Source organism: Rhipicephalus sanguineus, chromosome 11 (assembly GCF_013339695.2).
Source record: "Rhipicephalus sanguineus isolate Rsan-2018 chromosome 11, BIME_Rsan_1.4, whole genome shotgun sequence".
Classification (NCBI taxonomy): Eukaryota; Metazoa; Arthropoda; class Arachnida; order Ixodida; family Ixodidae; genus Rhipicephalus; species Rhipicephalus sanguineus.
Genome location: NC_051186.1, coordinates 2,193,692 through 2,207,550, shown reverse-complemented (window position 1 = coordinate 2,207,550; position 13,859 = coordinate 2,193,692). Strand labels below are relative to the sequence as shown.

The window sequence follows — 13,859 nt, the reverse complement described above, 5'->3', positions numbered from 1 at the left end:
GCAAGAATGCTGTGGTCACTCCAGAGATCTACACTGATGTTCTTTACAAAAGTAAAGTCAGGCTGGAGTCCTGGCAGGAGGATGTACTAATCCTGGTTGGGAGGCTAGGATCCGTGATTAGCGTGAGATCAAGTTCACTGGGGCTCTGTCAGTCCCATTCCTTTGCCATTGTTGTGCTTGCAGCCCCATGTATGGTGAGGGGTGTTAAATCACCAGCTATGACGAGGGGACATTTTCCGGCGATACTGCGATACTGACGGCTTTTCATTGGAACCGTCTTGAACCCTTGCTTTTGTTCCTTTGGACTGCTATATAGTATGAAGATACTCTGGTGGTTGGTGTTACCCGGTATGACCTAAACCATGATGTCTTCTAACTTGCCGGCGTCTGTCTGGAGATCGTGTATAACGTGCATTAGATTGTTGTAGATGACAGTGTATAATTCCATCCTTTGAGGTTTCCCCATTACAAGTCCGAATCCAGGGAGCATTGCTTTCGGTGAAAGGGTTTGCTGTATTATGACGGTTTTTCTCACTATTCCTGATATACCGCTGTAGAGTTGCCTTCTTTTTAAGGCCACTTCTACAGTTCCACTGCCAGATAAATAATTCCTCATTCAACGCTACCATCATGGTTATACAGACAGGCAGAGCCTGGTGCTGTGCCCGCCGAAGGGCTTGGTATCAGTAGTGTTCGTGGCCTTTTGGAATGGTTTATCTGTTACGTGGTAAGGAGCGTCAGCCTTGCAGCACTTTCTTTATTATCGGATATTACGGCCCTAAATTTGTAGATAAAAAAGGGGCTCGCGCACCTGTTTTCGTTGTGAGAGAGAAAACCAGAGACAGTTATTAGTTTGTCAAGCGAATGTCCTCGTACGCTGACGTGCTCATAAACAGACAGGTTAGAAAATGCAGTCACGTGCGCTTTGTGATTATTAAAACGATGTATAAATGACCTTTCAGACTGACCGATGCATAGGCATTTGTAAGTCCAGCATTCAAGCAGATAAACGCAGTTGCTGGTAAAACAGTCGAAGCTCCCTGTATCCCTCATTGTAAAATTGGACGCCGAACTGTGAACTGATGTTGTGGTGGTCATGTGAGTGCACACTTTGTAACATGGCTTGCGATAAGGACCGCAACTAAAATGAACGGAATGAACACAGGGGGTTGTCTTAGATGACGTGGGCATGTCGCGGAAGTTCCCTGACCGACCGTATGCGCCACGTGGTGGTTCATAAAATATGTTTGTCAGACGATCACACTCCATGAGGATGCCGTGATGCTTCTTTAGGATGTAGTTAACGTTCGGTATTGACGAAGAATGCGTTAAGACTAGGTTGGTAGATGGTTGCTGTAGAACACATTTCTTCGACTTAAAAAGGTCGCGCCTGGCTGCTGCAGTGGCACGACTAATATCGTCGTCAATTGTTTGAGCTCGATACTTATGACCTGTAAGTGCATCACGCACATTCTCACAGTTATCTCGGAAGTCAGGTTGCGTATAGCACAACCTTTTAAATCTAAGTGCATGACTATATGGGACCCTTGTCTTGTTTCATATGGCTACTTGCAAAATGCAGATAGCGGTGTTTGTCCGTCGGTTGTCTGTAAAGATTTGTCATTAGTTTATTATCAGACAAGTGCACCGTGACGTCGAGAAAGTTTACGGTAGATTGTGAATAGGCTGGCGAGAAGGAGGTAAATGTATTGACGTCATTAAAATCATTAATGAATGAAAGTCTGTAATGGCTAGTGTTGCCTAACGTTGACTGGTGCTCGTTAAGGGCGGATGCAGGAATGAAACACCGGTTTTTGAAAACAAATATGCGTTTGCGAATTTCAGTTATTTTCAACTGATCGTTCATTAAGTAACATGCTGACCAAGTTTAGTTGTTTTCTGAGCAGCAGGAAAGAATAAAGCGAAATATTTTCACGAGGCGGTGGTGCGCATTCGCTTCCATAAGCGTTTTTTTGAAACGCCTTTTTCGAGAGGCGGGTGCAGAGCGTGCAAGAAGCAGAACACGAAGTGAGTGCCCATTTTAAAACGTTTGTTTTTTCGCGTCCATTAGTGAAGGGAAGGTCTTCTGCGAGAGTACACTAGAAGACGAACAAAAAATTAGAGACGCATATTTTAGCCGCAACGACAGCAGAGTCATTCGAAAACGGAACCGAAGCTCGGATTGGCGGAAACGAAGCACGTGACCACCTACCGCTGGTTTCACGCACATTGCGAGTTACTTATGTTGTGTGCGTGTGCTACTCGGTTTATCTGCAGACCTTTTCTTTCGCCTCTCAGTTCATTGCGATTAGCCGGTAATGCGTGTTGTGACCAACATAGACAGCTTGAAAGCTGCGAAAAGCAGAATGCGGTTTGATGCAATTGTCATAGAACAACGTCACGTTGGGGAGGAAGGCCCTTCCTATGCGTCCGGTAACACTGATTGATTTTATTTTTACCACAGATAAAGAAAAAAAAAACTATGGCAGCTTAGCTTCGCACTATTGGTACCAAGCCTGAAAGGAACACCGGAGGTGGGTGGTCTTCCTTGTTTCTCTTTATCTATTTCTGTGTTTTTCCTCATGTTCTTTCTCGTTCTCTCTGTTTGTTGTTTCTGATTTTTGTACATGTTGCCTTCTATTTCTTTCCCTCCTATTTATTTCTTTCTCTGTTTCATTCTCTTTCTCGCTCGTTATATCTTTATTTTTCTTGATTTCTCTCTCTCTCTCTCAGCTTCTTTCTCTCTATTTATTAGTTTATCTGTATTTCTCTCTTTAATTCTCATTCTGTCTTCCTCTATGTATTTCTCTATATCTTTTAAATGCGAAGCATTCCTTAGCGAACGCCTACGACTTTGCGCGTATCTATCTATCTATCTATCTATCTATCTATCTATCTATCTATCTATCTATCTATCTATCTATCTATCTATCTATCTATCTATCTATCTATCTATCTATCTATCTATCTATCTATCTATCTATCTGTCTGTCTGTCTGTCTGTCTGTCTGTCTGTCTGTCTGTCTGTCTGTCTGTCTGTCTGTCTGTCTGTCTGTCTATCTATCTATCTATCTATCTATCTATCTATCTATCTATCTATCTATCTATCTATCTATCTATCTATCTATCTATCTATCTATCTATCTATCTATCTATCTATCTATCTATCTATCTATCCGTCTACGACTTTGTGCTCTCCTGCTCGTTTCGTTAATCGCATGTACACCAAAATTGGTATGGCATAACATGAGTGTATGACGAACATGAATGACGAGTCATAACATGAAAATCATTACACGGATGTCATGAACGACATGATATACATGCCACAGTCTTGGTGCTCTTACGGCAGTTTCGTTAACTTGATATATACCAAAATTGATACGGCGTGACAAGAGTGTATGACGAACATAACTAACAGGTCCTAAGGTGCAAATCATGACACGCATGTCATGTACAGCATGATATACATGCCACGCTCATGACGCGATCGCGACCGTTTCGCTAGCTTGATATATACCGACATTGGTACTGCGCGACGTTACTGTCTAGCGAACATAAATAACATGAGTTAACATGAAAATCATGACACGCATGTCATGTACAGCATGACTTACGTGCCACGCTCACGGTGCGCTGGCGGCTGTTTCGCTAGCTTGATATATACCAAAATTGGCATCTTGCGACATGACTGTATGGCGAACATAAATAGCACGAGTTAACATGAAAATCATGACACGCATGTCATGTACAGCATGACTTACGTGCCACGCTCACGGTGCGCTGGCGGCTGTTTCGCTAGCTTGATATATACCAAAATTGGCATCTTGCGACATGACTGTATGGCGAACATAAATAGCACGAGTTAACATGAAAATCATGACACGCATGTCATGTACAGCATGACTTACGTGCCACGCTCACGGTGCGCTGGCGGCTGTTTCGCTAGCTTGATATATACCAAAATTGGCATCTTGCGACATGACTGTATGGCGAACATAAATAGCACGAGTTAACATGAAAATCATGACACGCATGTCATGTACAGCATGACTTACGTGCCACGCTCACGGTGCGCTGGCGGCTGTTTCGCTAGCTTGATATATACCAAAATTGGCATCTTGCGACATGACTGTATGGCGAACATAAATAGCACGAGTTAACATGAAAATCATGACACGCATGTCATGTACAGCATGACTTACGTGCCACGCTCACGGTGCGCTGGCGGCTGTTTCGCTAGCTTGATATATACCAAAATTGGCATCTTGCGACATGACTGTATGGCGAACATAAATAGCACGAGTTAACATGAAAATCATGACACGCATGTCATGTACAGCATGACTTACGTGCCACGCTCACGGTGCGCTGGCGGCTGTTTCGCTAGCTTGATATATACCAAAATTGGCATCTTGCGACATGACTGTATGGCGAACATAAATAGCACGAGTTAACATGAAAACCATGACACGCATGTCATGTACAGCATGAGTTATGTGGCACGCTCATGGTGCGCTGGCGGTCGTTTTGCTGGCTTGATCTACCCCAAAATTGGTATTGCGTGACGTTACTGTGTAACGAACATAAATAACACGAGTTGACATGAAAATCTTGACGCGCATGTCATGTACAGCATGACTTACGCGCCACGCTCATGGTGCGCTGGCGGCTGTTTCGCTAGCTTGATATATACCAAAATTGGCATCTTGCGACATGACTGTATGGCGAACATAAATAGCACGAGTTAACATGAAAATCATGACACGCATGTCATGTACAGCATGACTTACGTGCCACGCTCACGGTGCGCTGGCGGCTGTTTCGCTAGCTTGATATATACCAAAATTGGCATCTTGCGACATGACTGTATGGCGAACATAAATAGCACGAGTTAACATGAAAATCATGACACGCATGTCATGTACAGCATGACTTACGTGCCACGCTCACGGTGCGCTGGCGGCTGTTTCGCTAGCTTGATATATACCAAAATTGGCATCTTGCGACATGACTGTATGGCGAACATAAATAGCACGAGTTAACATGAAAATCATGACACGCATGTCATGTACAGCATGACTTACGTGCCACGCTCACGGTGCGCTGGCGGCTGTTTCGCTAGCTTGATATATACCAAAATTGGCATCTTGCGACATGACTGTATGGCGAACATAAATAGCACGAGTTAACATGAAAATCATGACACGCATGTCATGTACAGCATGACTTACGTGCCACGCTCACGGTGCGCTGGCGGCTGTTTCGCTAGCTTGATATATACCAAAATTGGCATCTTGCGACATGACTGTATGGCGAACATAAATAGCACGAGTTAACATGAAAATCATGACACGCATGTCATGTACAGCATGACTTACGTGCCACGCTCACGGTGCGCTGGCGGCTGTTTCGCTAGCTTGATATATACCAAAATTGGCATCTTGCGACATGACTGTATGGCGAACATAAATAGCACGAGTTAACATGAAAATCATGACACGCATGTCATGTACAGCATGACTTACGTGCCACGCTCACGGTGCGCTGGCGGCTGTTTCGCTAGCTTGATATATACCAAAATTGGCATCTTGCGACATGACTGTATGGCGAACATAAATAGCACGAGTTAACATGAAAATCATGACACGCATGTCATGTACAGCATGAGTTATGTGGCACGCTCATGGTGCGCTGGCGGTCGTTTTGCTGGCTTGATCTACCCCAAAATTGGTATTGCGTGACGTTACTGTGTAACGAACATAAATAGCACGAGTTAACATGAAAATCATGACACGCATGTCATGTACAGCATGACTTACGTGCCACGCTCACGGTGCGCTGGCGGCTGTTTCGCTAGCTTGATATATACCAAAATTGGCATCTTGCGACATGACTGTATGGCGAACATAAATAGCACGAGTTAACATGAAAATCATGACACGCATGTCATGTACAGCATGACTTACGTGCCACGCTCACGGTGCGCTGGCGGCTGTTTCGCTAGCTTGATATATACCAAAATTGGCATCTTGCGACATGACTGTATGGCGAACATAAATAGCACGAGTTAACATGAAAATCATGACACGCATGTCATGTACAGCATGACTTACGTGCCACGCTCACGGTGCGCTGGCGGCTGTTTCGCTAGCTTGATATATACCAAAATTGGCATCTTGCGACATGACTGTATGGCGAACATAAATAGCACGAGTTAACATGAAAACCATGACACGCATGTCATGTACAGCATGAGTTATGTGGCACGCTCATGGTGCGCTGGCGGTCGTTTTGCTGGCTTGATCTACCCCAAAATTGGTATTGCGTGACGTTACTGTGTAACGAACATAAATAACACGAGTTGACATGAAAATCTTGACGCGCATGTCATGTACAGCATGACTTACGCGCCACGCTCATGGTGCGCTGGCGGCCGTTTCGCTAGCTTGATCTAACCCGAAATTAGTATTACGCGATGTGACTGTGTGACGAACATAAATAACACGACTTAACATGAAAATCATGACACGCATGTCATGTACAGCATGATATACATGCCACGCTCATGACGCCCTCACGGCCGTTTCGCTAGCTTGATATATACCAACACTGGTACTGCGCGACGTTACTGTGTAACGAACATAAATAACACGACCTAACATGAAAATCATGACAATCATGTCATGTACAGCATGACTTACGTGCCGCGCTCACGGTGCGCTGGCGGCTGTTTCGTTAGCTTGATATACACCGAAATTGTTATCTTGCAACGTGACTGTGTGACGAACATAAATAACACTAGCTAATATTAAATCATGACACGCATGCCATGTACAGCATGACTTACGTGCCACGATCATGGTGCGTTGGCGGCCGTTTCGCTAGCTTGATCTACCCTGAAATTGGTACGGCGCGACGTTATTGTGTAACGGACATAACACGAATCAACGTGAAAATCATCGCACACATTTCATGTGCAGCATGACTTACGTGAAAAGGGTGCGCTGGTGGCCGTTTCGCTAGCTTGATCTATCCCGAAATTGGTATTGCGCGACGTGACTGTGTGACGAACATAAATAACACGAGTTAACATGAAAATCGTGACACGCATGTCATGTACAGCATGACTTACGTGCCACGCTCATGGTGCGCTGGCGGCCGTTTTGTTAGCTTGGTCTACCCCGAAATTCTTATTGCGGGACGTTACTGTGTAACGAACATAAATAACATAAGTGGCACGCATTATCCTCAGTGACAGACAAGACGATGTATGCAGCTCTTTGGTAGCTGCTTCGCATTACATCGATTCCCACAATGCGTGGGATCTGGCGGCTTTTTTGGTCTGTTTCTTTCTATTCATCTCTCTTCTGTCCATGTATTTCTATCTTTGTTTCTATCTCTCTCGTCGTTTTTTTTGTTCTTTGTTGCTATTTATCTTTCTTTCTCTTTCAGTCTTGGTCTCTGTTTTTCTCTTTTAGATCCATAGCAGCTCTTTGACTAGCCTGTGTAACGCTGTCCGTCCGTCCGCACAAACGCGAGGCAACGCGCTTCCCTCGGCGCAGGTGTTGGAGCGGTGCCAAGTAGGTCACACCGCAGCTGGGCGTTGACGTCACGCACCCCTCGCACGCTTCCCTCGCAGGTTCGCGCGTACATCACTCTCCCTCACCCGTCGGAGTGCCGCAGCTGCCGTTTCCAACGCCCGCTCGCCTCCCGTGTCTGCGTTTCAAACAAAAGTTTACACCAGTAAACGCTACACCGAATTTCCCTTCAAACGAATCCTCCAGAGCTCACCGCAGCACCCCCGTTAGCGCCGTTCAACCAGTGACGCCATCCGTGCGCAACGCTGCTGCGTCGCATCCGATCAGCGTTCCCTTCGGGGAGATGGTCCAATTTTTTTTCGTGTTTGTTTCTTTCTTTCTGTTTCTCTCTCTTTCTGTGTCTTTCTTTGTCTTCTTATCTTTTTATGTCTTCGTTCCATTTATATCTATCTTTCTCTTTGTATCGCTTTCTCTTTTTTTACTCTCTCTCTTTCTCTCTCTCGCTTTAACCTGTTGCACGTGCTCCCCTTCGCCGAGCAGAGCTTCCCTTTAACGCTCGCCCCTGCTGCACTCAGTAGTGGGGCTTGTCGAATTCCTGTGGCGTATAACCACCTACCTGCAATTTTATGCGGACGCCAAAGATTTAGGGTCGGCTTAAACAGCTCTGCTGGTAATAGCGTGTTGTGAAACCCTTGAATTTATTTTTCGCAGGGCGCACTTTTCGAGAAAACGAACCTCCTAGGGAAACCATAGTTTCCTAACTTCTACGCCAATAGCTTCTTACAAAGTGGTTTCTAGACTGAAGTCATGTCCGACACAAGATAAGGCACTTTTCTGACCCCTAAGTAATACCATGTACACAAAAATATGAGATGCCTGACATGCACTGACAGCAAACGATGAACTTGATTTTTACAGTGCAGAAACGACAAAAAATACGTGACAGGACTTATCCAGCCCTACAAACAATCTAGAAGGCATGTAATTATACAAATTAGTGTATATTTAATATTTTGAAACCATAGTTTTTCTACGTTGGCATACCTAATTGGTAATTATAACAGCTATAGTGTTTTATGCTCATGCTAGGACACTGAACATTGCCATATGCACTAAAGCAAGACGATGAACCATCCCTGAAGTTTTCATCAAAATCGGTGCAGCATTTGAAAAGTTAACTCTTTATCCCAGCATCACCCCTGACCTGTCTCTACACATGTGTAGTCTGTGCTATCTGCCCTTTCAAGAACGTGTTAAATATTGCATGTATGTTACATATCACTGTGCGCCAAATGTGAGAGAGCTTGAGCATGCATCTCTCTTTGACGAAACTTGGATCTGCGCTCGAATGCGAGTGTCGAATTTATGCCGGATCAGAAACCTGCCTCGTTACACTCCGCGAATTTTCAGATATGTTCCATAGCTAGCTCATTGCTTGATGCTTCGCCTAACTTCAAATCCCATTCCCTCGGGTCTGCCAATATTTGTCATATGAGTATGAAATATTAATGGGACGCGGAAGTATAGGCGTGTGTCGTCATTCCTCGACACAACACCACGATGTCGGAAGGGGGCGCAGCGTATTTTATCGCGCTGAAGTTGTGTAAATAAATGGCGTGGCACTCAGTCAACAATATAGGAAGTCGGGTGTGTAAACGTCTAAAGGCCAAACGTCGTTCGAACTTCAGAAGTTGGTATGATTTACAATGTTGATGCAAAATATTGACTTGGTAGAGACTAACTGCGCTGCATTTGTCTAAAATTCTGCAGGCAACACAAATGTGTGTATTGCACGTGAAGGCTGAAAAGAAAAAGCGTCCCTCAGAGAGGCTGTAAACAGGGATGAGAACAAGGTAACACCTCTGTTCGTATATCATAGAGCCCGGCATCGAGTATTACGTGCTGAGTCTGTCTACAATAGCGCTTTCCTGCTTCGAGACTACACAGCCATGTGAGTGCGCACATGGGAAAGCATGTGCATTCGTATGGCTTATAAGTTGAAAAGCGATAACAGTAATATGACCGTCACTGGAATATCCATACGAAGCGGCCCTGCTGAAAGGTCAAGATGTCGGCGTAATACTGTTAACATTGCCTGTTAGGCGATAGGTGAAAATGATATTATTTCTAGAGAAAATTAACCTTACAAAAGCACGACAGCAAAGAAGGCCGACACGTTTTCGCCGTAATATTTTTTCTACTGAATTTTTTCTTGTGCCAGTTGCCGCAATCAGTGCTGATTGCCTAAAGAAGTGAATACAATGTCGCTTAGCGCACGTTTTTTCGGTCGTGAGGTTATTCGTAATAGTTGCGGTACCAAAATCCGTATGTTAAGAGGCAATTAGGGTACAGTAACAACTTCTACTGCGAAACTATCATTCGAGCGCTGCAGAAAAGTGTTGTTATGGGTGGTTGCCTATGGTTAAGCTAGAGGAATTTCTTGATGTCTTTAATGCAAAGAAAGCGTGTGGGAACATGTAATGACAACTCTGTGTGTGTTCACCGATTAATTATTTATTTCGCCGTGATGAAATCAGCGTATTTTATAAGCAAACGAGTGTTAGGTACCCTTATTGCGTGGAGAGACCGTGTATCTCAGTAACAAAAAAAAGGAATAAAAGAAAAAGACGTATAACAGCAAATAACGGCCGGAAATAAATCAAACGCACCTTTTTACTTCGGAAAAGCACAGATACAAAAATACCTTCATGTTTTACGTGTTAAACTTCCGAAAGCTCTACGGCGGCCGAAAAGTGCACACTACTCAGTCAGGAAAAAGCAACTCGCAACAATAAAAAAATAAGGCAGCTACGCACTAGTGTGGCCAAGCCTGAAGGAAGTGCTGAGCTGGGCAGCCTTCTTCGTTTCTCTTGAGCTGTTTTTTTCTTTCTTTCCTCATTTCTTTTTCTTTATCTCTCTCCCATTTTTTTCTGTCTTCTATCTCTCTAGATTTCTATTTATTTGTTTTTTCATTCTCTTTTCTCCTTTTTTTCTCTCTCTTTCTATTTCTCGCTTTCTTCCTCTTTTTTCCTACTATTGCACCTAGTTCTGCCTGCATTACGCCAAGCGACGACAGCATACGACAGCCCAGGCCTCTAAAGTGTTCTGCACTTGACATCATTATCAAGGCGCTCAAGGAACAAGAGAATGGTGACTTCTCCTTGGCGCGAGTGCGCTCAATGTGCTACAGATGGCTATGCTATACGTGGTTTTGCCAGCGTTACGCCAAGCTACATGAAACGACGAAAACATACGAACACCTGGGCCCCTCAAGTGCTCCATACTTAATGAAGTATAACAACACAGTGGCTTGCTTGGTGCGATGAGATATGCACGCGGAGTTCAAGTACAAGCGCTCGCATTATATAGAGGCGCCAAAGCATCTCTACGCGCAAGGGACGTCGACACACAGTGTCACATGAGCACAGATTCAACAATGAATCACTAGTGGCAATAATTTTCAGTGCAGAACAAACTGTGGTAACGTAAAAATATACAATACCGATGCTACTGACAGCCAGAACAGTGATCGTGGTAAAGGGCATTGCGTACATTCTGCGTGCCGCACCTAAGTCCCAAAATTTATAAATTGAAGTTAAAGAACCTCGCTTACATATATTTATACATGCGCATATATACATGCTCCCATTTATTAATGAGCATCTGTAGCTTGAGCAATAATCATGCATGAACCGCTCTTTGCAAATCACTCAAAACCGACTGCCATATTTGACATTTGACAATCATCGCGGCGCGACACGGAGCGCCGCGTAAGTGCTGACTAAAACGCACACGGTAACTGACAAATAAAATAAAAATAATAGATTTTTGTTTTTAAGTTTATGTCATGAGCCTCAATGATGTAATACTTAAGAGACGAAATATCGTTAGCAAGTTCTAGAAAGTATGATTCACCATCCTCGATAGTCAATGTCTCGTCAAGTGAGGTACAAGTGAGGTAAGCTGTATTTCTAAGATGTCAATCTCCTCACTTTAAAGTTCCTTTAAAAATTGTTCAATGCTACTGGGCACTTCCGAAACCATATAGTCCACATGCGCATTCCAGGAACAACCCTGAGACAGTAACACTACCAAACATTTGTATGCACATTCTTTAACTAATTTGTTTCTCATTTATTATTACGTTGTATCAATTAACTTTTTCTTCTTTGTAAAACACACATGGACGCACTTATTCGTGTCTACATTCATTTGCCACATAAGACACCACTGATAAATACGTTTTAGATCAGCCTGTAATTCAAGGACATCAGGTTCATGCTGAAGTTTTCCGTACACTGTAAAACACTTTGCACCCTTAAGGTGGTTTCAAGGAAGCAAAAGCCTTTTTGCTTAACCAATATGTGCAAAAATTAGGGTGGATGAGTGTTTTCCTTCCCCGAGTAGCCTTTAAGGGGCGATGCTTTTACAAAAACACCCTCTAGGAGTTTATGGTGTTCTGTTTCATCAAAACACCCGTGGCCTATACGACAGCGTGCCAGATGATAAGTGGGACCCGCTCAGTAAAACGTTGTTGGATATTAGTCGAGTTTAGATTTATAGACTGTCCCTTTTAGGGGTACCTACAAGCGCAGCATAAATTTACGCCCACTTTATGAATATTTATTGGTCATTTATACGGAACAGGAACATGCCCACCGACGCTGAACGGCGGCTTCGGCATAATATGGCTAAATATACCAGAAGGTCGGTGTAAGGCTGCGTAGCGCGAGGGCTCCATGCATGGGGTATTATTTTACATTATGCTGTGTTGTGTGTACAATTGGGCGCGTGCTCGTTACAAAATACACGAGAGGAGACGCTGCGGTGCAAATGCGTATGAAAGCTCGCTCCAGACCAGACATTCTCTTTCTGCCATGGATGAAAACGAACGTAAGGCCCGGCATGCGGCTACAAGAACAACCCCTTCGTACATGTCGGATACTTCAACGTTGACATCACGGACAACGACTGGTTTGTGCAGTATATGGCGTGTCGATACGCTCTACGATGCATTTCGTATGACTGCAAACAACCAAGAACCACCAGGGGAACGTCCATAGACCTCGTCTTTAGCAATCTTCAGGCTAGATCCGATCGGAGAACCATTGGCTCGACATTTCACGGAGCACAAAGCAGTAATAATGAAGGCAAAACGGAATCCACAACTCAACACGACATACGAGGTATGATCAACTAAACACATTGTATATAACTATACACACGCGTTGTCACTCATTTACATGCGCGAGTGGGCAATGTCACGGTAGATTCACGGTTACCGAACGATCGCCAGTGCTTCACAAAGTCATCATCATTCGCTTCGTGGATATACAATGAATTTTTACCTAAGAGGTAAGGGTTTTAGTTATAGACACGGCAAAACGCGCTTAAGTGTGTAAACTGGTTTACTGTGTAAATACCACAATCATCACTAAAGAGCTGTATATTTTAGCTTATGCCCACGATAACGTCATAATAACAATGATAAACAGAAAATGCCCCAACACAGATACGTGTGGGACGCCTGAAGTGACCACAAGAAAATCCGACTTAATGCCATTGAAGACAAAACACTGGCGGTGCAGTGACAAGTAATTTTCAATCCAGTTAAGAATTCTTGCATCTGTATTTCATATCCGTAAGTTTTAAGCAGTGGATCGGAAACAGATGTTGAAAGCTTTGCGGAAGTCTAGAAAGGTGCAGCATATTTGCCCACCTAAATAAATTGCAGATACTCGATCGTTATAGAACTCAAGAAGTTGTGTCGTACATCGAAACCCTATTACAAAAAACCATGTTGAGTATTCGTTATTAATTCGTAGTCTAATAAATGCTTCATTGCAGCCTTGTATATTACGGGCTCAATAAGCTTACACGATATTGATGTAGATGAAATAGGTCTAGTAATTGGTGACGTCTCTTAGGAACCTCCTTTGTGAATCGGGGCTACATTTCCTACTTTCCACTCTTGTGGCGACTGACCAGTACATAACAATTTTTCAAAGATTAGGATAAAGGTAAAGTGAAATGGAGTGAGCACACTGTTTTAGAACTCTTTGAGAATTATGATCAAGACCAGTAGAATTACTTTCATCGATATTCTCAAGCAAGGCTTCAATGCCGCTAACACTAAGGCCCGTATTTTGAAACGCTCCTTACCTCGGACCATTTCCTTACCTTACGTGAGGAGCCCGCCTCCTTATTTTAAGGAGCTCCTTGAGGGAGCCAGCGCATTTTAAAAGCTTCCTTCAAGCTTCCTTTCCTAAGGGCCGCCTCATTAAATAAAGCGCCCTTTTCAGAAGTCTGCAATCGAGA

The 13,859-nt window shown here is 43.8% G+C and overlaps 1 protein-coding gene across 4 annotated transcripts in view; it reads right to left on the bottom strand.

The window, feature by feature from the left end:
- The window catches only part of LOC119373212 (papilin), a 142,571-nt gene that overhangs the window by 105,535 nt on the left and 23,177 nt on the right, over nucleotides 1–13,859 (bottom strand). For 2 of the 4 annotated variants that reach the window (XM_037643218.1, XM_037643219.1), the window contains exon 1: nucleotides 11,044–11,130. The exons of the other annotated variants lie outside the window; for them this stretch is intronic. In XM_037643218.1, coding sequence (XP_037499146.1) covers nucleotides 11,044–11,095 — 52 coding nt within the window. In that variant the 5' untranslated portion in view covers nucleotides 11,096–11,130. Of the gene's footprint in view, nucleotides 1–11,043; nucleotides 11,131–13,859 lie in introns of those variants that run through there. 4 annotated transcript variants of the gene reach the window in all.